Source organism: Argiope bruennichi, chromosome 3 (assembly GCF_947563725.1).
Source record: "Argiope bruennichi chromosome 3, qqArgBrue1.1, whole genome shotgun sequence".
Classification (NCBI taxonomy): Eukaryota; Metazoa; Arthropoda; class Arachnida; order Araneae; family Araneidae; genus Argiope; species Argiope bruennichi.
The window spans coordinates 82364073-82387689 of NC_079153.1; the positions used below are offsets into that span (position 1 = coordinate 82364073).

Below are 23617 nucleotides of genomic sequence, written 5' to 3' on the forward strand. Positions count from 1 at the left end.
TCATGGCATTTGAAGTAGTATTTCTCTAGAAACAACAACAAAAAAAAAACTGATGGGGGTTATGCCACAATATTTGAGAGAAGTGATAAAGGCCAAAGGAAGGCCTACCTTTAACGTAACATTAAATCCAAGTTGGTCAGCATGAAAAAAGGTCTATCACGTACAATGTAAATTCCGTACGGAAACTTTTTTGTTCCTTCTTAGTGGCCTTTTTTTTTATTCTTTCAATTTAAGTATTTAATTTTCTTCATAGTTTTTCCTTTATGCTATTCATAAATAATAAATGAAATTGTGTTAAACCAATTTTAAAATTTCCAATTTCATAACAAAATATTTTGTGCCAAATAGCTGCGTACGGAAACTTTTTTTACCCACTGTATATTATAAGAAGTAATTCAAATCATTCACACTTCTGAATTCAATGCAGAATATAAATCCTGTCCTGTCGCCGGGTACCACTTTTGTTTCGACTCGTAACTCCACTTTCGTTTTGAAATCAGTTTATTTTGCACACCACAGGACAGAGTTTCATGTGGCTACTTACATATTGATGATAGAAACTTATCAGAATATTTACAAATGAAGTAGACTGAAATCGATCACAGAAATGAAAATAACGTAACATAAAAGTTCCTTTCTTAAAGCAAACACAACATATTCTACTTAAAACAGTAAAGTGAATTGCCAGATTCCAAGCTGGAATAAGATGCAACGCAAACTCTAAAATGAAAATAAACAGGAAATATAAAACTTATAAGAAGTGGCAACAACAAAGATGTTTCCAAAATTCCTCGTTGCATTCTTGTATATTTAATATCATAGTTATATGTAACAAGCAATCATTTTAATTTTTATAGTATTTTATGCATAAAGAAAGTTTAAACTCTTTAAAATAAAATTAAATTATATATTTAATGATTATGATCCATTTAACAAATTGGAGATCAACATTCTTTACACTTTGACACCAGTTGACGAATTTATATTTCACTCCATTTGATGATATTTCGGATGATATTCATCTTACCAAATGCTGCTTGATTACAAAATTGTTAATGGAGCGATATCATTTCATCACTTAAACGAACGTTGAAGAATTTCGGTTTATATATCAGAAAAATTTATTTTTCACATCATTGAGCCATGATAATTTTTTAAAAATACCTAGCTAAATAAATATTGGCTTTTTATCTATTGTTAGTTTGCCTTATGCAGAGATTTTAAGTCTTTTCCGACTTAAAGTACATTTTAATTCGGTTTTCAGTCCAATATTGAAAGAACAAGAAAGGTACTTTGAAATATTTTTCATATTTTTGAATTACGGTCAGATGGGGAGAACAAGAGCTGATGAAACTCTCCTTGTCCAATTTTCTGCCATACACCAGGGAAAAAACATTTGACCCTCCAAGGTAGATACATATACATATAAAGATTTCACTTGGATCCTCATTCGAACTTAGAACCCTTTTTTCTGAAACCGAGATCTTGCATCTATTCACTATGTTTCTTATTGTATTTGTTAATATTGTTGCGAAGAAGCTGGTTAATTGGATAATTTATTTGACCTCAAAGCCAGCTGCACTGAAAATACAGTGACGAAAAAAACCTTCACTAGATTTTTGGAGTTTGATTGCAAAAAATTGTTCAGCCAAATTTAATCAAATTTGGTCAACATACTATTCCAATCATAAGAATACGATATATACAAAAAAAGAAATAGTTTAAATTTCTGTTATCAATTGTAAAATGTCACTTTTTATTCGGTTGGTCGTCAATTAATGTGAAGAATTGCAGAAATAAAAATTTCGTATAAAAGTTTTACTTTGTCATCGTTGTTATATGTGATTTAATTAGGGCATCTGCCAATTAAAACAAACAAAAAAAAAACAATAACAACAAATCCTTATATTGTATCTTGGTTCCAGAACCACTGATGTTTTAGGATTTTGGATCTGCCAATTTTAAAAAACAACAACAAAAAACCAAATCCTTATATAGTATGTTGGTTCCAGAATCACTGATGTTTTAGGATTTTAAGCTCATGTAATCCTTCAAGATTGTTCAATTATGAATATTATCTCTATTATCCTTCTAAATATAAAAACCAAAGACCATTTTTTTATCACTTTGTATATATTCTGCAATTCATCAAAATTTCATTCAAACTTATTTGGCATGTTTTTTCTCTTACAGCAAGAAGCATAATGGGGTTGCAAGATTGAAGTGGTGTTGTGCATTTGGCGTCTATCATCTGAACATGAATTTACCCATTAGTAAATGGACCAATTTATTGAACGACTTCATGGTTTTGTTATTAGTACTTTGCTTGTTTATCGCAAAAACAAAAGTTTGCTGATTTATTTTATGTTTAAACCAATAAAACAGAAGAACCTACCTGGTTGGTATGAAAGTAGGCACTATGCTTTTGAGGTACCGTCTTGAATTGCCAGTCGATATCAGTGAGCCAGAAAAATCTTCCAAGAGCTGGAATATCGTTTATAAGTGGAGGCTTCTTCCCACCGGCCTCCAGCAGCAATACATTCACACATGGTTCTTCTGACAAGCGACTTGCCACCACCGATCCAGCGGAGCCACCACCCACTGTGGCAGAGAGAAAAATAAATTCATTAGTTTTCAACTCTACCTTTTTTTTGTTTACTTCTTCTTCTATTTTTTTACTCTTTATGTTCACATTTAGTCTTCGTTTTTAGAATAATTTCCTACAAACTCAATATTTAATTTCCAAAAACATAAGGAAATCCTTACATTTTTTTAATTCAATGCACGATGATATTCTTAAATAGCTCTTATGTCACATTATTAATCCTAATTAGCCATCTTCAACAACATGTTATTTTTTACATGTTATTAATAGTATTAATCTAAAAATTCCAACTTATTTTGATGGATTGTATAATATTACAACAAAAAGATAGTGGTGTTAAAAATTATAATTACAGAATGATAATAAAGCACCCTGACTAGTTAACAGTGGTCACAAAGTGACGAAATTAAATAGAAAAATCAGTCCAGTTGCTAAAGTTGGCATCTCTGTCAGAGACTTTGATTTGCAATGTCTTTGGAAAATGGAATATTGTGTGTGAGTGTGCGAACTATTGATGACGCATGTGAAATATTATGAAATTTCATATGAAACTGAAATTTGCGAAGTGGAATTTCGATACTAGTACCTTGGGAACTCTATCGAGGTTTGTTCCTATAAGGAATGTGCAATGAAATATTTTTTTAAAATTTCCCTCAAAGTTAGAGGTTGGTTCGTTGCAGTAGACCACTAAGGAAACATCTAGGAATCATGAACATTCGCATAGAGTGAGGTTAGTTCGTTGCAGTAGAATGCTGAGGAAATATCTGGAAATCATGAACATTTACATGGTTGGAGGTTGGTACGTTGCAGTAGAATGCTCAGAAAATATCTAGAGATCATAAATATTCACATAGTTAGAAGTTGATTCGTTGCTGAAGACCGCTGAGGAAACATCCAGGAATCATGAATATTCACATAGTTTGAGGTTAGTTCGTTGCAGTAGACTGCTGAGGAAACATCTACAGATCACAAACCTTCATATAAAATAAAAATCGAGGATTTCTCGGTTGGGATACTGCTTCCGTAGTTTTACAATTCATTTTAATATATGGATAATTTATTATTCTTCAAGTAGGTTGCCTTTTTGAAAGAAAGCAAAAAGGATCTCCCGTTGACTTTTCACAAAAGACATTTATACGTCCATACTGAAGATGTTTGGTATTAATTTCAACCTCTTACATAAAACTTCTCTCCTTTATATTCAAAAAAATATAAGTGGTACAAAATATATTTTTCAAGATCGGTAATGCTGTAAGAAAGAGAAATAAAAATTTAGAAAAGAGAATATTCTTTTCTCTTTCAAAAAGTGGACTGAAAACTCCTCTGAGAAACATGAATGCCATCAAATGGATCAAATTCCAAATCCATTTAAAATTCTTTGGTTTGCCTATAGTTATTCTAATTAGCTGATTATGAATAGCAAAAAAATATTGCAGAGTATCTCACTAAGAGACGATCAACGAAAGAACAATCGTGTAGACATTCATCAACATTAAAAGAGACTTCAAAAGCATGTAAAGAAACAGAAAAAATTGGTATCATAAGATAATACATATATATTTATTAACAGCATAAGTTTTTCATGGATATATTAACCTTGGAATTTTCGGATTTTAGAAGACAATGACTTTTCTAAACGTTACATTTCGAGAGATGAACTTAGTCTTTAGAATGATATTATTCAATTCAAAGAGACTAGATTTGACTTCGTTCTAACAATAGTAGTTGCAAAAACTGCTTTTATTGGCCTTTTACAAAAGACATTTATGTGATCTTATTGCTTTAATCTGACAAATACTTTCATAAGTTAAAAGCAAATTGTTTCTTTTTATATAAATTAATAAAATATGGTTTAATTTATAAAAGCTGTCCGAGATAAAGGCATAAGAAAATAAAAGTATATCTACTAAGAATACGTAGAATGATTAATTATTAAATGGCGCCCCTTCAGAGGGGAAATTAATCTAAGTTTTGTAGCAAAATACCAAATACATGTTTATTGACGAAATTTGGAATAGAAATTTTTCAATCGGTTGCATTAGAAGCATCCTACCGAAGAACTTCGGAATATAGTTCAATAGGATTGTGTTGTTTCGGGTATCATTAAAGGAACTGTAAAACAGAAAAAAAGCAAAACAGAAAGAAAGATGAGGTAATTTTAAGAAGAATATATCTGCAGAAGATGATTTAATAATATTTTAAACGTTACGTTTAAAGATGGAATTAAGCCTCTTTCATTTCTAAGCTGTGTACATTATGAGATTTTCTTTTATTAACTGGCCACTTTAGTAGGCCAACGCATTTTTAATTACTCGACTTGTTGTTGATTTATGCCAATTTCATTTTTTATTTTAGTAACTTTGGGAAATCATATAATTTATTTATTTTTCCATATATTATCATGAAAAAAAAAGAATAACATAAAATTCTTGAGAAATAAACCATAAATTAATCTAGAATTTAAAAATTATTATCGAATTTAATAATTACGATAGATTATGAGCAAATAATAAACTTAAAAAATAATATTAAAAATTATTTTACAGGATCTCTTAAATTTAATACATATTAACAAGTTGAATTTTCATTATAATTAAGTAATAAATGTTATTTATTTAATATTGATTTCATTTATTCACTATAAACGTATAATGTAGTCTCATATTATACTATAATTCATAGAATTCGAAATTTTCATTTTTATTTATTTAGTTAACTAAGCTAATAACATTTTTAATCGATTATTGTTATTCCTCCTTCCTTGACCAATAGTCTTATGCCGATGCTTAGTCGAAAATCAGCGAGAGTTGCACTAAATACTTAAAAAAATGAATCACATATAGATAACTAATTTGAAGAGCTATTAATGGAGCTCACGTTGAACTTCATTAGTCTGCAAAAAAACTTAAGGAGTGGCTATTTTTAACTAATTAAAAATTCAGGTTTGTAATTGTGCTTAGGTTTGTGTAGTAATTGTATTTATGTTTCTGAACTCAGGCTATTATTTTGGAATAGTTTTTACCTTGTATATCCAGTTCAAATTGATCAGAGAAATAAAATAAAATCTTACCTACGATGTAGTCATATTCCCTTTTTATGCTTGATGATTGTCTTGGAGCATTTCGTTGCGTCGCCAAAGTCATGAGGAGCAGCGGCAGCAGGGGTGAGTTTCGAAGAGGCGTAGGGTACGCCATTTCTGAAGTTATATCCATGATATCTGGAATACATTCAGTTTACTGAGTAGTCTTCGAGAAAGTTCCTATGATTTAATTTGGATTGCTAATTTCTTTGAAAAGAGCTGTATGTTAAAGTGGTACGACAAAAATTCAAACGCATATCTTCGAATCACTATAATAGCAAGGAAAAATTACGAATGGTACATGCTTAACCAAAAAAAGTTACTTTAAGTTATAATATATTACAATCGTACAAAGTGACTATATATTCGGAAAATATATGCGTTATGCGTTATTATGCGTTATTTTTTATATGCGTTACTATATATGCGTTATTTTTTATTATCTTTGTCACAGATATATAGACGGAAATTTTCCAAAAATGTGTTTTTAGAACTCAGGGAGATCTAAAACGCAGAAACTCATCAAAAGTCTCGAGTTCAAATTTTTTTGACGATTACTATACTATCTCTATACTAAGTATACGAGAAAGTTAAAAGTACTTTTTAACTCCTAAAATGTTTAAGTTTCTTTACTATCTATTAAGATAACTTTCTATTTTGAAAATATTTTCTTATTTTAATTCAAATGGAAATCCATTGAATACTTGAATTATCTATGTATTCGAAGTAATTTTAATATTGAATTATAATCGATATGAATGGTTTATGTTTTGCTTACAACTATCAAAATTCGATAAATCGATGCACATATGGCACTCGGACAAAACAGTTAAGCGGTTTTAATGTTTACCAATATTTTCAAAATATTGCATTTCTAATAAATTAAATTAAAATTTGAGTAATCGAAAAACATTCTTAAGATGGAGAAATAAAACCTTTCTTTATGTAGCAATGCCCATCGAATTTTTTTTCACTCTAGCATTAAAAAAAATATATGGGTGCAAAACATTAAAGAAATGGCCGAAAAACAATGAAATTCTCTATTATCTTCTAATTTTCAGACGCTTCGTGCAAACAGAAAATAGTATCAGATTCAAATAACTTTTCTTTTGTTATTTAAGAAAGTGTCAAATGCAATATTTCGGCATTATAGAAAGTTAATATAAATTTGAAATATTTGAATGCTAATATGTGCATGAACGTGTTTGGCGAGATCCAGTCCACAATTCTTGAAGAGCCAGGGCATCCGGTGACTGTGCCAACAAAGAGATCTGTCAGAGTGGCATGTGTCAGCCACTCTGACAGCTTAGATAGCTTTGCCCTGATGCATCTAATCATGACTCGACCACTATTTTGGTACGCTATATTATTAAGCTTGCATATAGGTCACCATCGATCAAACGCAAACCTGTTCATCGCTTTGTTTCCTCTAGAACTCTTAAGTTCATGCAGTTGTATGTTTCTCGTGATCAGCATTCCTAACTTTTTTTTTTTACTTTTTTTAATACTAATCTTTGAATCCAAGCTATAATTATCAGTAGATTAGTTGAAAAAATTTAGGAAGTTATGGAAGATTATTTTATGATTTTCCTCATGTTTAAACCTTTTAAAAATATTCTTCCTTGTTTATTTTAAGAATGCTACGGAACGAACTATACATTTTAATCAATTAAAAGTGCATGATTAAAATGAATTTTTACTGTATCTTATGTTTTGACGAAATGTTTCTTGGTCACATTAAAGAAAAAATTTTAATTCAACTTTAGCAGTGACTTATCTTAACAAATATTGTTCAAATATCGAGGCAATTCTATGGCAATATTATTAAAGGCTTCAAATAATGCATATTGATTATATATATAAAAAAATACAACATCGTATCCCTTTATAACTCTCCAAAATATTTAATAATGCTTGAAATAACATCCTTTCTCAAGAGAATGAAATTTGAGAAAGAGATAAAAAAAAATGCTGAAATACATAATATACGAACAAAAGTTGTTAAAACATCTTATCACTAGTGTAACATTTAACGCTCCGATTAGATTCGAATAACTTTTTTTTAAATTTATTTCCAGTTTTCGGAAGTATGAAGAACCGACCAAAACAAATTTTACTACTCAATGGTTTTTCGCACTTGATTATTCTGCTGGGAATCTCTTTGTGCATTAAATTGTGATTTCTGCTACCTTTTCAGTAAACTGCTGCAACTGAAATCAAATGCCCTTATATTATGAGGACTTTTATAAATGAATGGAAACTAATGCGTTAATAAATCTATAAAAGTCATAACAAACATTAAGGGAATAATTTTCCAGTGTTAAATATGGATATTCAGCTATAAGTGTTTTAAAAATTTCATATTATAAAAAAAACGCAAAAATCCCAGCTGGGGTAGTGTCTTCAAAATTTTCTCTAATAAAGGTGTTATTTTCCTTATTCTAGCTCATGAAATTATGGACCTTGGACTTGGTAAATACCACAAGTACTCAGATTTTTATTTTCAGAATCCCACACATTGTATGCTCGTAGTATAGTGAATCTAGTGTGCGATCGTTGGCTCTTTTTTGATGATAGTTTGCTACATCATCTAAGCAGCAGAAATACACAAATATCAAGAAATCGAATTTGGACACTTTTTTTTCAATAGATTTGAACCAAAATTTGACATAGAGCTACAGTTGTAGTTACACGATCACATACCAAATTTTCTTTATTTAATAATTCATTGCATTTTCGAATTCTTCCGTTTTCATCATGCAAAAGTCCAAAATAGAAGGTCAATCTACTGACGGATTTGACTCCAAGTTTGGTACGGATGTGTAATTAAAATTCTAAACCTGTGTTCCAAATTTTTTCTCCTAAGTTTCATGCATTTTCTAATCGTGTTCATTTGTGCTTGGTCAGCCAGAAAGATTAACCTCTTCTGAATGGATTTCGTTCAAAATTTAATTAAAATCTACAAATTTGGTCCATGTATCAAAATATTTGACATAAAATACATGTACCAAATTTCATTCGTTTAGCTCAAAGCATTTTTAAGTTATAACGTTCACAGATAAACAGGATAAAGGACAGGCAGAGATAATTTCAAAAATCTTTTGAACACGAGGAGATCTGAAACGTAAAAATTTATAAGTCCAAACTTTTTTCATGATTTTATTTTTTATGAAACAGAGAACGTACAGAGAAAATATGTATATGATAAAATAATAACAGTTGTATTAAATTATGTTGACAATGCTTATCTTGACAAAAGTTATTATCATCTGCAGTATTTATGAATTACATAATTGATTTCATTATGATTTTTGAATAATTGAAAACTATCACTAAATCGGTGAAACAAGTCTTGATACATATGCTGAATTCTTTGCATAGCACAACTGACAATATCATTTAATGCTAATTATTAGCTCTTGAAATCAGATTTTGATGAAATATACCATCAACGAAATTAAAAACATTGGACTCATTTTCAGAATCATCTGATGAGAAGTAAATGATAGAAAATATAATTAATTTTTAAATACAATTTATTTTTTATTTAATTTTTTACTTAAATTGATACAAATTATGTCTTATTTAGGATTAACTTACATACCCGGCATTACTAGGAATTAATTGTACATTTTATGTGTAATATTTTTCCTATGATCATTTCGTATAAATTAATACACATAATCCTTTTATTACACCAGTTGATTGATTGTTCTTGGTCTTAATCACTACTTCAAACTAATGCTCAAATCTCCAAAAGATTTGAATCAGATTTTTTTTACTTGGTAGAGTAGATCAGTTTTATTATTAGAGCATTTCAAAATACTGAAAAACTTAATAACAGCCCAGGAAAAAAAATTGCGCAAAAAAGAATTTCGCGCCACGAAAAAGATAAGATTTTGAATTTGCAGGTGATATTAAATTATTTTTTGTAAAATAATTTGCTTCGAAATTACTATCAAAGAAAAACAGGAAAAGTTTCTCTTCTTTCTAATGAAATATTTAATTAAAATTTGCATTTTGGAAATTTCACAACATTTTTTTTTTCTGAAAATGAACAAAATTTTGTTGAAATCGGACAATTCATTTTGGAAAAGAAATATACATGCATATATACATATCCACAATGACTTATTTATATTGATTATATATATAAAAAAATACAACATCGTATCTCTTTATAACTCTCCAAAATATTTAATAATGCTTGAAATAACATCCTTTCCCAAGAGAATGAAATTAGAAAGTAAGCAATTAAGATTTTAAGCATAATACATAAATAACACCTACCTCAGTTTCAAGTGCACTTTCAATTGTATGTGCTCTCTCTTTTAATGACAATATGACAACAATGTATAAAGATTGATTGTGCACCTTCACTGTAGCGTTTCTATTCATAGAATGACAATGTTCGTGAAACCAGCTGTGTAGCTACTTTTTATTTATTATATGTGTGTTTAAAAATCCTGTTCTTACTAGATTACGACACTCTTTTGGGAAGACCTAGCGAAGTATCAAAGTCTTATCCAATCAGATTCTATATCACTTGACTAAAAGGAAGTAGAAGAAAAGAAAAACTCTTGAGGCACCGAGTTATTATTAGAAAGAGTGGAAAATATATTCTGCATTACTGAATTTTTCTAATATTTGATTAGCTTTAGTTTCAGACAGTTATTTCGTCTTGTCTTATTCAAATGATTTAGTTATATACATTTCAAAAGTCTGCGTCATGATTTATGAAATCAAGTCACGTGAATTTAATATTTAGAGGAGAAATATCTGAAATTTCTGAATTGAATTTTACTGAAGAAAAACTTAACAGTAGCACAAACATTTCAGTATCATATGGATTTAACGATTAAAATTTTTACTAATTGCTTACGATTCATCACATTAATAGTATTAATTTAGTTATGACGCATAACTTTTATGAAGTATATCTAATAAATATAAATGAAATAATTATTTTTAATTATACATACATAAAAAATATAAAACATTCCGACTGGATAACTTGCAAAATAGCAGAATTAATTGGCGAAATCAGTCCAGTTGTTGAAAGCCTGGAGTTCTTTCATTTTGCGATATCTCTCTAAAATGGAGGTTGGCAAAGTATATATGGCCGCTGATGACATATTTGAAGGTCATTACTTTTCATATGAAATAAAATCGGTAAAATCGTCAAGTTACAAGTAGCAGTGGCTGGAGGACAATTTATTTTATTTTGCAAATTTCTCTTAAATTTGCAGAGATATTATTTAAAAAGATAAGTAACATTTAAAAAATTCGAAAAGTTTTATCCAAATATTATATGCTTCAAAAACAATTTACGAAAAAAGCACATGATTACCTTTGAATATGCACCTATGTCCGTGCATCATACGGGCATTGAAATAATCGTTGCTCAAACTTATAAGCTGTCATTAACTCTTTGCATTCGGAAGAGTAACTTGGTGCAGAATTATTCACATTATGTAAAAATAATTATATTTAATTGTTTTAATTTGAATCCCCCAGAAAAATTAATCCGCATCTTCTTAACACTATGTAAATATTTTTTCTAACCAAAGTTAAAAATAAATAAGGATGCACCGTCTTGAATGGTGCCTGGGAGAAGATATCCGAGTGAAAAGGATGAACTCATTTTAAGATATTATAATTCGATATATAAATTTCGTATTGTCCACAAACATCTCAAATATTTATAGTTTCCTAGTTGGATGAGTAAAACATTATGTTCTCGCATTGGGAAGTGTTATCTGATTAGATAATAAAAATCCAGCAATTAAAGAATTAAAAAAATTAAAACATGTTTGAATTAGAATATGAAGAAAAAAATTTCCATTTTCGATTGTCAAATTATTATTTCTTAAATGCGTTTATGGCCATTTTTATTGTATAGTGATATTAAAATTCTCTTAAATCAGTCAGTTTTTGGAAATTTAGTGAATCAGTTTAGTGATCAGTTTTAGAGATTTTAGTTCATTGGAGTGCAACTCTTTTTATTTAAAACATTAGTGTCTCAAGAATATTTTGCTAAATATGATTCACAGAGCAGAGGATCTAGATAAAAGCTAACCATTCGTAACTTATTAGAGCATTTATTGACTCAAGTTACATCAAATATAATTTTTTACTTTATACAGACCATTTTAACGCATTTGTTTCTATTAATAAAGATTTACAAATTAGCCATTAGACTCTCAATTGAAAGGATATATATATTAATCCATCTTTGCCTTAAATAAAGTTCATTTATTGAGTTAATGATGTAGATATTGTAAACGATCGTAGAAAACTTTGTCTTGCATTTATATTTAGAAAATATTATATTTCTTATTTATTTCATTTAGACACGTCCTGAAAATCACACTTATCTTGATTTAATTTTCAGTTAAAATTGATTTATTTTTTAATTTGAGCTTTTGTCAGTGTGATGACAACTCGTTGATAAAAGCTAATTTTTTTCCATGCGCGCTTAACTTTCTCGTGTAGTTTTTTTTTATTTTATACGAAATGAATTGTTGAAAAATGTGAAAAATGTCTGTCCAGTAGAACGCCAACACACACACACACACGCGCGCGCGCGCGCGCGCGAGTTTCACTTTAAACACATAAATACTGACTCAGAGCAAATGTCTTGCCTTCATTGCTACTTAATCCTATTTCATGAATGGTGTGTCTGAATTAGAATTTATGAATTTATTTATACCGATTTTAGAAATAATTTTCATTTTAAATAGGGTATCTGTCAATAATTTTCAGATAAAAATGGTTATTCAGTCTTTCATTTCCTTTATTCAAATCTGCTTCATTTACACATTAGAGACATTTATAGATGGAATTTGCACAGATATCGTATTTTAAGGAAGGCCCTATGAAATTGTCAACTGGTGCAAATAAAAGATTTTACAGATAAGGAAAGGGAAAAGGTTGCATAAGATTTTGCTTTCTCTTTTAGCAAGGCAACATTAGAAAATATAATAATTGAAAGAATTTTCGTCATGAGAGTTTGATGAATTGACGCAAATTAAAAATCCCAGAAAACGATAAAAATGTTTTTAGAAATATATCTATTGGTCTGCTTAGGAACATGATGACCCCGAAGTACAACATTAGATTGGAATTTGTATTGTAAAATTTTATGGAATATTCTAAAATCATATGGAATTTGATTTGCTGTTTTGATGCCAAAATTTTGAATGAGATCTTATAAATCTGTCCTTCATACACACGCATTTGAATAGAATAATTTGAAAGATACTAACTACGAAAAATGAAATTTGCTATGTGCCCTTAAGGAGAATGTGGCAGAGGATCCAACTTCCACTTTATTTCACTATTTTTGGACTGAATACTCTCTTTAAATTCATTTGTTGAATATCGTAATCAAAATCGTTGTCAGAACTTTCACTCTCAATTTCATCACTTGTATGATTTTCATACCCGGATATTTTATAGTTGTCAGAATCTTCAATTAGTTTAGCTATATCAGCGTCACTCAAATTTATGCAATTCGCCATTTTTTTCTCTCACATGCACAGGAAGTATGTCAGAAAGGGAAATAAAGTAGGAAAAAAGAAACGTTATAATAAGATCAACGAAGTTGGCCCCTCTCTCAATCGTATCAACTTTTTGACCTTGCACGCGCTCTCTTGTCATGTGACCAAACACTTAAATCAATGAAACAGGTTTCGAAAACGGATAATTTAGTGAAACTATTGTTATTCTTTTCTTTTGAATTATTGCAAACAAAACTGAACATGTAAGGGAAAAATAAATGATTTTTGGCATTGGGTCATATTGACCCGAATGATATATTAGGTATAAATTGAAGAATATTCCCTTGAAATTCAAATAAACACAAATTCCTCTAGGTGTAAATATTTATATTGTATACCAATGATTTCAAGAAGTTTTATAAAAATATCCCTGTACTATACTTTTTTATGAACATATAAATCTTGTTTTGGGTCATATAGACCCGAACAGAGCAGTAGGGTTAATGAAAAGTAGTTGAACTACAACAAAAATTTGGATACATGTTAAAGGAAATAAAATGAAATCTATATGCTTTATTCCCTTTACAATAATAAAATATTAAACATAAAATTTCTATTATGTATGTCAGAATAATAAGTATTGTACCCTAAATATACACAAATCAAAAGTATACATTTCATTAAGGTGCTGCTACCACACACAAGAATTATATTTCCACTGAAATGATCAATTCCTCTTATGTTAGAGAAACAGTCGCGGGTATCGCCCTCTTTCTGAAATTTGCAGAGAGCCACTTAGCATACTGATATACATATTTTTTTTATTTTGTCGTGTGACTATTTTAAGTCAAATTTTTGTGCAGTAGCTTCTGAGGGTAAAGACCCCTAAGCACCCGAGGGCAGAAGTCTGACTTCTAGCTCAAATGAAGATAGCACACACACACTCGCTTACACAACCCCTTTTTAGAGGGGGGGGGGGCTCATTCACGTACCTCACAGAGAGAGAACACAAGGAAGAGAACAACCATGCCCGAACCAGGACTTGAACCCTGAACACGGGGAAGATGTGCTAACCCTAGGCCACCTGCCCTAAACCACATATATTTTTTATATAATATTCGTACTTTACTCTTTGTCAATTTAACTTGGAGCGATTGAGACTGTTGGATATTTTTTCAAATTACTGACAACGAGTTATAAACCCGGAACGCCTAGATCACGGGGAAGACGCGCTTCCCCTGGGCCAGGACGCCGGCAGCATACTGAATCTTGACTATGAAAAAGATTCGCACAATAATAATGAATGCAAGAATAGAATTTCAAGTTGTCCAAGATTTCTTCTATGTGTCTTGAGAGAAATGGACACCTCTCACGATGAAATGTCAAAAGAATGGTGTAATTTAATAAAATAAGAAAAAGAACGTTCTAATTTATCAGGATATTGAAGATGAATGTGCAACTTTAGATAAACGCATACAACATTCACCTACGTACCTCAGGATATACAGGACTTTTAAAATAGTTACAGTTTCTCAAAAACGTATTCAGAAACCAAGATGAATAACACTTAAATTAAATTCATCAAATAAAAAATTAAAATTATATAATGCAAAACGAATCTTATCCTTAAATCGCACAAGATGTGATATCTCATATTATAATAATATAGTTTTCTTAAACTGAAAGTGGAATGAACGCTTTTTATAGCAGATTTTCAGTTCAAAAAGTATTGGAATACTTATAGATTAACAAAAAATATTTTTACTGCTTGAAAGACCTGTTTTAGTATTCTTCGGAATGACCCTTGTTTTTTTATGATATTTTGCAATCTATTTGGAATTAATTTGATTAATTTGCTTTCATATATAAGGATCAATATGTCTCCATGCTTCAATTTGTTTTTCTTTCTGAATATTCTTGCTCATAATTTTCACGCAAATATAATATTAACCATAAATGTTCTACAGGATTAAGCTCGGGACTTTCAGCTGTCATTCTAATAACCATAAGACAATGATAGAGAACCCACAGACAATAAATATAACATATGTGCTTCGGATTTTTGTTTTGGTAAAATTTAAAATTGGACAAAATTCCCATTTTTTTTAACACTTTATCTTATATTTCTTTTAAGAATAATCAAATAAGCATATTTTTTAACTTTTCTATTAATTAGTTCTATTTTTGCTGTTCCAACATTACTAATAAAAGTCTAGAAAAGTTGTTTGCCATCATAAAAAGATTTATGCTCGGTCTTAAGTCATCTCGATACCTTTTGCTTTGCATTTGACCCCCTCCGCCTTTGAATTTACTTCCCCCAATGGAAATTACTAATTCCCAACACTATTTTGGTTTTTAAAAATAGCATTTAAATTTCAGGTTCTTCTGGATAACTTTATTAATAAACAGTTTCTTTCTAGCACCTCGAGCATATCATGATTCTTCAGTATGTTTCTTATAGTTTGAAAATGTATGTTTTCTAGCTTCAAATGTTAATTTAACAGCCCTTACTTTCGGTATGATAGTGATTTTTTTTAACAAGCCACCTTTTTGCACCAGGTCTGAAAATTGCTGGCCGTCCTATACTTGTTTTATTTGAACAGAGACAGCTTTCCTAAATTTACAAATTACAAAAGATATACTTACCAAAGATTACAAAAGATATACTTACCAAATTACAAAAGATTTACTTATCTTTAAAATATTACTTATATATCAAATAAATTTTCACCTTTTGTAGTGATCTACAACCGATTTTTTTTCATTTCAGTTTTAATTTCAGGGTTCTTTCATTTATTTTTTGCATTACAAAACACTTCCCGATTTTCAATGTTAGGACCAATTAATAAAAGGGTTAGCAAATCTTAAAACAAATAAATATTTCATTTATTTTGATTTATCGTCAAAAGCTTTCAATATTTCTCATTGTTCTAATATTTTTTGACATTTGTTTTTATCTTATAGATAATGAAAGGCATGAAAGCTTATGTACTTTTTTGACTTACCCAGTTCCTTTTCTCTATATTTATGCTCAATTGTATGTTTTATAAAATATTATGAAAAGTTATAGTTATTCTCAAAAATAGCCGAAATAATGAACTTGAATTCTCTCCATTAAAATATTCGAATACTTTTACGTGACTGTATTTAGTGAACTGTATGGTACATCGATCTTAGAAAAAAAAAAAATTGCATTATTTCGTTGAGAGGATGTTTTAACCTTTATCCCAATGAAGGCAGATGAAATTTACTTTTGTATTAAAACATATGATTTTTGATGATTAACAGAGCAATATGAAGGAAATAAATGACTGAATGCGAATTATGGTAAATATATAATATCTCATAAAATTAAAATGTTTTTTTTTCTCCAACATTTGGAAAAGTTGCTTTATTTTAAAGTTAGGCATGATAAAAAGGATTAATTTAAATTCAATGATAATTAATATAACAATAAAACATGATCAGTTTAAACAAGATATATAAAATGCAGTAACAAATCAATTATTATGATTTAAAAACATTTATAACAGCATTGACTCGTCAAAAAAGGAAATTTAACATTTTAAAAATAATCTCGAGTTCAGCCAAATTCTAGCATTTTTATACTTACCACTGTTCAAAAAAATTTTATATGCAAAAAGAAGATAGCTTTTGAATCTCTATCAATGCAGTGTTAAATATCAAGTAGGATTACCCAAGAGAAGAAAGATTCAATTCAACCTGGGGAAAAAAGAATGCACGGTTTTAAATACTTTATAATGAACCCAATTAATGCTATACATTTTTTAAATGTAATTTAGTATAATGATTTACAAATTCTTGCAATTTTGTAGCTTCCCTGATTGTCAGAAAAAACAATTTTTTTTTGCGTCGAATTAAGTATAATGATTCAGATTTTTTTTTTCAGTATCATTTTAAATCCTTTTAATATCATTATATGTGACCTCAGTATATAACCTCAAACATGAAATTAATTCTAAATAATAAGGTGATTTCAACGTTCTACAAAATGTCGTTTTCTAAAAGTAAAAAAAAAAAAAAAAAAACACTTTGAACTCAAATGAATGTACTAAAATTTCTATACAATCATCAAACATATGATTTGCATATGTTACTGTGAATGACCGAACTCTCACAAATGTCGATATTCTTCGTGAATGTTGAAATATACAAAATATGTCGGATGAAAGACAGTTCGTATTAGACAAATATCATTATTTTCCTGTTGCCCTGGCAAATTTTGACATTCAGAATGCTCGGAGGGTGAATGTTGAATAAAAATATTTTTGTTACGTTTAGATAAAAATGGAACTTAAATTCAAATCATACTTTATAATAAAATAATGATACAAGTGAAAATTAGAGAAAATTTAAATAATTTTACATTGAAATAAATTATTTAACATACAATGAGCAGTGCATTCTAAATGAGAAAAGAAAATAATGACAATAATAAACTTACTCAAAAGCTATACGATTAAGTTATACAATCTTATTTTTAAAATTTATTTTATATTATCATTTTTGTTAGCTAATTTACAAATTTTGGTGTCTTCTATTCCAACAATAACAAACTTTCGAACATCTGTATGCTTTAAGGGCACGAATTTGATAAGGAAGCAAATTTTCTTTTTGAGGTTTGTCACATTTCATTGCTTGGAAAAAAAAATTCTCTTTGAAGGCCATTCTCTTCAAAGAAATAGACTTATTTTGTTTAGTCTAGACTCGATACGTTGATGTGGTGGGTGCAATTTTCTTTCAATACCTTTCTTTGGAATTCGGCTTTTAATTTGACCATTGCTCAAATTTCCAAAAGTACTTTTTCTCTTTTAACCTCACATGTCTTTTTTTCTTCTTCCGATTTTTCGTTTCGACTCTAACTATCGCTTATCTGCGTTTTTTGATATGTGCCAGCAATGGTCCGAATGTTTATAAAATATAAAAAATAAAATATGACAAAATATAACAAAAATAATAAACTAAAACAAAATATAACAAATATAACAAAAATAATAAACTAAATCAAAATAAAACAAATTAAACTAAACTAAGCTAACTAAACTAAACCAAACTAAACAAAATAACAAAAATAACAAAGTATAACAAATATATTGAAATATAACAAAATATTCGGTCTTTCATCAGTGTTTTGGAATATGTCAAAAATCACGGGGTAATATTGATATTATCCAAATTTGGTCGTTAGCAGTAACGCATACAAAACATAAATATTTTATGCGTGTCAATTTTTTTTGTTCGCTGATTTTTGACAAAACAGAATCAAATTATAAACATCAAATTCATTATGAAATTTAACAGAAAATAAATGCATAGCTTTAAATATTAACTTTTTCAAACTAGAATGAGAAAAAGATTCGAAAAATATTTTCAACGTCTATGGAAAATGTTCTATTGCATTTTATATGCATCTAAGTTGTTGAAAAGAAATAACCGAATTTGAGTATTTTATCTATACAATATAACAAATTATTTTTATGATTTGCTTTAAATCAGTATAAATCAGTTTTATATTTATAATAAAATTCAATGCTGAAATAGCAAAATAATAGTTAAAGTTTGGCTATTTCGAAAAGGATTATATATGACAAAAGAAGTGAAAGCATTTTTTTCAGGTATCCTACACTCTGTGGACTAAATGCAAGAATATTACCTTTTGCCTCTCATTTCCCTAAAAACACTAGTATAATCTTAATATCCCAATAAGATTGAAGCTATTGCATACCTAAATATATAATATTAAACAGCATAGTAACTATTATTGAATTAACCAACAACTTTAATCATTTAATAATCGCTACAGGATGAAAAAAGTATCTCAAACACGTGCACATAAGAGTGTAAAAGTTTCCATGAATGTATCTTTGACAGTGAAACTCTATGTTGTTTTTTCTTTGTGTGCATTCATTGTACTGGATTTAATGACCCGAAAAAGATTTTTACTTTCGAAAATTCGTGGAGTTTGGTTTATAAGAGACATTATTGGTTTTAAGATTGTAAATTAAGACAGTAATAACAACAAAAAAATAATCCACAAATCTCGTTTTTCAGCCATCAGTCTCCAAAGTAGAATAGTTATTTCAAGCAGAAAGGAATGTTAATTCATCTTCTGCCCTACCAAGCGATCCGAGAGTAATGAAAATCTGATTTAAGCCTTGTACAGGAGCTTTATGTATGCAATACAAAACCATTTGCAATTTTCTCTTTTCATTTACAAAAAAAAAAGAAAAAAAGAAAAAAAAAAAAGAGAGAGAGAGAGAAAGGTTTCAAAGGCAAAAGAATGAATGAAAATTGGCTATGTTGCACAAAATGGCTTCGACAGCCGTAGGAAACTTGTTTGAGAAAGTTTATCCCTGTATTAACCAAAAATCATCTTGGAACCCCGGATTGCCTTATGTATAATAGAAATTTGCCATAGGGTAAACTAATAACTTGGCCAGTCCGTTACTTATTTTCAGCTAAATGGCTACAACCATTTCATCTAGAAATTATTTCTCCAGTCGCAGCTGTGAGGCCCGAAGAGAGTTATTCAACTATTAGCTCTATATGACGTTGGACATCTAATGTCACATAAAGATGAGATCTAGTAACTACTCGGAAAATGTAGATAGAGTTTTTGTAGAATGGAATTGGTTCCAAATCCTGTTTATTACTAATTCGGACTCTCTTAACCATCGGTTTAGACAGGTCAGCAAGAAGTCCACAGACTATTATCCCTCTTTATTAAACTTTTAAATAATTATGATTACTTATTTCTGCTGAAATCAATCAGTAATGAGAAATTTTTTGTTAAGATCTACATTTCTAAAACCAAAATGAAACAAAATTTCATATACAGACTACAGAAGATATAAGAAAATGCAGTCGTCAAAAAGATTTAGATGTAAAAGTCGCAAATAAGAAAGATTTTGATGGTTTGTGATTCGAGAATGTATTAATAATTGCAATGAATTCACACAAAGTGGATTATGCAACATTTCTTGATGTGTTAAAAAATGCACATATAGAAATAAATGACATATAATATGGCTCTCATAGAAAAACTTTTATTAATCGCCAATAAGTGGATCGCCTGATTCAAGTGGAATAGTTTCAATATGATGCCATTCTTTGTGTGCTAGTAACTGTATTGGTAAGCTTTGGTAATTTTTTTTGTAGAATTAATTATTTCTTCTATGCCTTTTGTGATCTATATTTAAAATTTGTTTCTATTTCGTTCATTATTATTACGCACAAATGTATCCTAAGAAGAAATATTATCTTTTTATTTAATCATCAGTATATCTTTCAATATTTAATTACATGTTTATGTTTTCAAATATTTTATAAATGTTTTCGAGCATTTTGTACCCTTATATGAACTGTCTTTCGAATTTTTCTAAACTCAAACGCCTAAAATGTTACTATTTTTTGGCATCATTGCGCTTCCATCTACCTTCCGCTGTAGACTTATTTTTATGTTTTTTTTTCATTTTTTTGTTTCGTTTGATTGTTTACTGTTTTGTTGTAGCTTCTTATTATTTTGATTATTTAGCATATTTTATATATTAACTTTATTTTCTAGTACCTTTTTTGCAGTTAAGTACAGTCTGTAACCAAAAATTTGCCTTTATGCCCATTACATTCTTGTGAAAATTTCAACACAACTATGGTTTGCTTTGTCTCTAATTGTAATTTTATTTTTCATAATGATTTCTCAACTAATGATTTCTCGGCTATAATTCTTTTCCCAAAATGATATATCAACTATGTATGACGCATTTTTTCTCCTCCCACGTTTGTCTGTCCTAACTTACTGGGAAAATTCACTATACTAGATCCAGCTGCGTACAATGATGCATAAAATGGTTCCAATTTGAATACATAAATATTGATTCAGAACAATATCTACTATCTTCCTTGATTTTTATCTAAATAAACCTATCTCACAAATTCTATGTCTGAAGACAGGTATACTATATAAAATAATTACCTTTGGATCTCATTATAATCCTTTTTATATTCACTTGGCTTCTTTTCATAAATTTCGAATGTGAATGAAGAATATCTCGTTTATTCAGTCTTGTAATCAAATCATTCTACGTCGCCTCGTTGTTTGCACTTTTCAAGATGCAGTTCATCTATAGTCATTTGAAAAGTGATATTAATATATTGATTTCGAAAAGGAATCGCCTTGAATACTAAGAATAAGTCAACAGGCGGAGATTAAGGAGCTTGCAGGAAGGAATGTGTTTGTTGGAACTTTTTTCCATCTTGTGCAAGAAAAATAGAAAATTACAATCGCCAAAAATTAAAAATACAAATAAGATTGAATACAAACAAGGAATCAATGAATTTGTAGTCTTGACAGTATATCTTGAGCAAACCCTTACCATTGGAAATTTATTTGTCTGTTCATATATGTGTAAGAAAACATAGAGATATAATAATCACAACAAATGCAATTTGGTATATGATCGTAATTCTAAAATGATTGTTTCGGCCCAAAATTTTGAATATACTTTGTCAAAGGAAAAAACTTTAAAATTTTTTACTCGATTTTTTATGCTTTCAGGCAAAAGATTTTAAAGAAAATAAAAACCCCAGTAGTAGCAATTTTTTATTATAAAAATTAGAAAAAAAAACTTTCACTGTCCTTACCATATAACATTACTCAAAATAAGAAAAAAAAAAATTCAGGAATATATATATATAATCCTTTCTTTTTGCAGCTTCAAAATTTGTATAAAATATCAAATATTACATTTTATTATAAACAATTCATTTATGAATTTTATTTTTAAAAAATTCAATAAAATAATACATACCATTATGAACAACACATACCGTTACGAATGACAATTCTAAAATGATTGTTTGGCCCCAAAATTTTGAATATACTTTGTCAAAGGAAAAAACTTAAAAATTTTTTACTCGATTTTTTATGCTTTCAGGCACAAGATTTTAAAGAAAATAAAACCCCCAGTAGTAGCAATTTTTTATTATAAAAATTAGAAAAAAAAAACTTTCATTGTGCTTAACATATAACATTACTCAAAATAAGAAAAAAAAATTCGGAAATATATATATATATATATATATATATATAATCCTATCTTTTTGCAGCTTCAAAATTTGTATAAAATATCAAATATTACATTTTATTATAAACAATTCATTTATGAATTTTATTTTAAAAAAATTCAATAAAATAATACATACCATTTATGAATATATTATGAACAACACATACCGTTCCGAATGACAAAAATTCATTGCATCACAAAAAACGCCGATTTCAATCACAGCAGAACACACAACACACAACTTAATGCTGCGTTTTCATTTATATAAATTTTATTCACTGATTTATGTATTTATCGTTGGCGCATAGCACTGACAACTGAATAAAAACTATTAAAATGTAAATATTATAAATAATTTTAACTTTTTCAGGTGTGGTGAAATATATCCCACCATGCATTAAAAGCTGAGTAAAAGATGAAACAGTTTTTAATCCATTTAGCCCAAAGAATTAATACAAATATAAGCATGCTGTGCATTCGAATGCCGAAGGAAAATATTTCGCCACTGTATATTTAAAATAAACAGCAATTGAATCGCTGAACAAAATGAGTTGGCGTGGACTTCCCGAAATTTTCTAGCACACTCCCAATTAAAGATGTTTTCTCCCTTCCATCGCATAAAACTGCAAACCTTGGTAGAAAATTATAAACGGCCAGAGGAACTCAGATTTTTATTTCCTGAGTACCACTTATGAGAGTTATTAATTCTTAGTATAATTAAGAAAATCGATGCTTATGCATTAATCTCATGCCATTGGCGAACGATAGTTATGAGGAACTTATTGGCGATTTTTTTTGCCCATTAATTGTTGACGCAAGTACTAGAAAACCGAATATGTATTTTTGACGCTTACTTTTCAATTAATACCAAAATTTGACATAGCGCTACAATTGTAGTTACAAGATCATACATCAAATTTCATTGATCCAAATTGTAACAGTTTTGAGTTATGGAGTTCACATGCATACAAAAGTATAGACTGACAAATAGTCATTTTTAAAGAACTGTCCAAAGTTTAAAAATATTATACGCTTTAAAAGCTAAAACTCTGAAAGCAACCAAGATTGTTTCATTATATTTTTAAATTATCGAATTTATACATATGTCAAAGTAGATAATCAATAGATAATCAATCTCTTAACAAATGTCATCACAAATTGTTGTGGATCTACATTTTTGCCGTTGAATTTATACAAACTTTGAGGAAAAATCTACACTTTAGATGTTAAAACCATGAATCATTTACCTAGATTGTTTTTTTATGATTTATCGCATTTACATGCATGCAAAACACAAACAGCAAGTCAACCCCTAGATAGATTGTATATCAAATTTGATACGAAT

General features: G+C 28.9%; 1 protein-coding gene across 2 annotated transcripts in view; it reads right to left on the bottom strand.

Moving 5' to 3' along the window:
• LOC129963502 (L-sorbose 1-dehydrogenase-like) overlaps nucleotides 1–23617 on the bottom strand; it is a 199741-nt gene that overhangs the window by 33281 nt on the left and 142843 nt on the right. Inside the window, exons 3-5 of one of the 2 annotated variants that reach the window (XM_056077927.1) lie at nucleotides 16800–16909; nucleotides 5676–5822; nucleotides 2396–2601 (exon numbers count right to left, since the gene is read on the bottom strand). In XM_056077927.1, coding sequence (XP_055933902.1) covers nucleotides 2396–2601; nucleotides 5676–5817 — 348 coding nt within the window. In that variant the 5' untranslated portion in view covers nucleotides 5818–5822; nucleotides 16800–16909. Of the gene's footprint in view, nucleotides 1–2395; nucleotides 2602–5675; nucleotides 5823–9974; nucleotides 10129–16799; nucleotides 16910–23617 lie in introns of those variants that run through there. The other variant, XM_056077926.1, reaches the window with a different exon arrangement.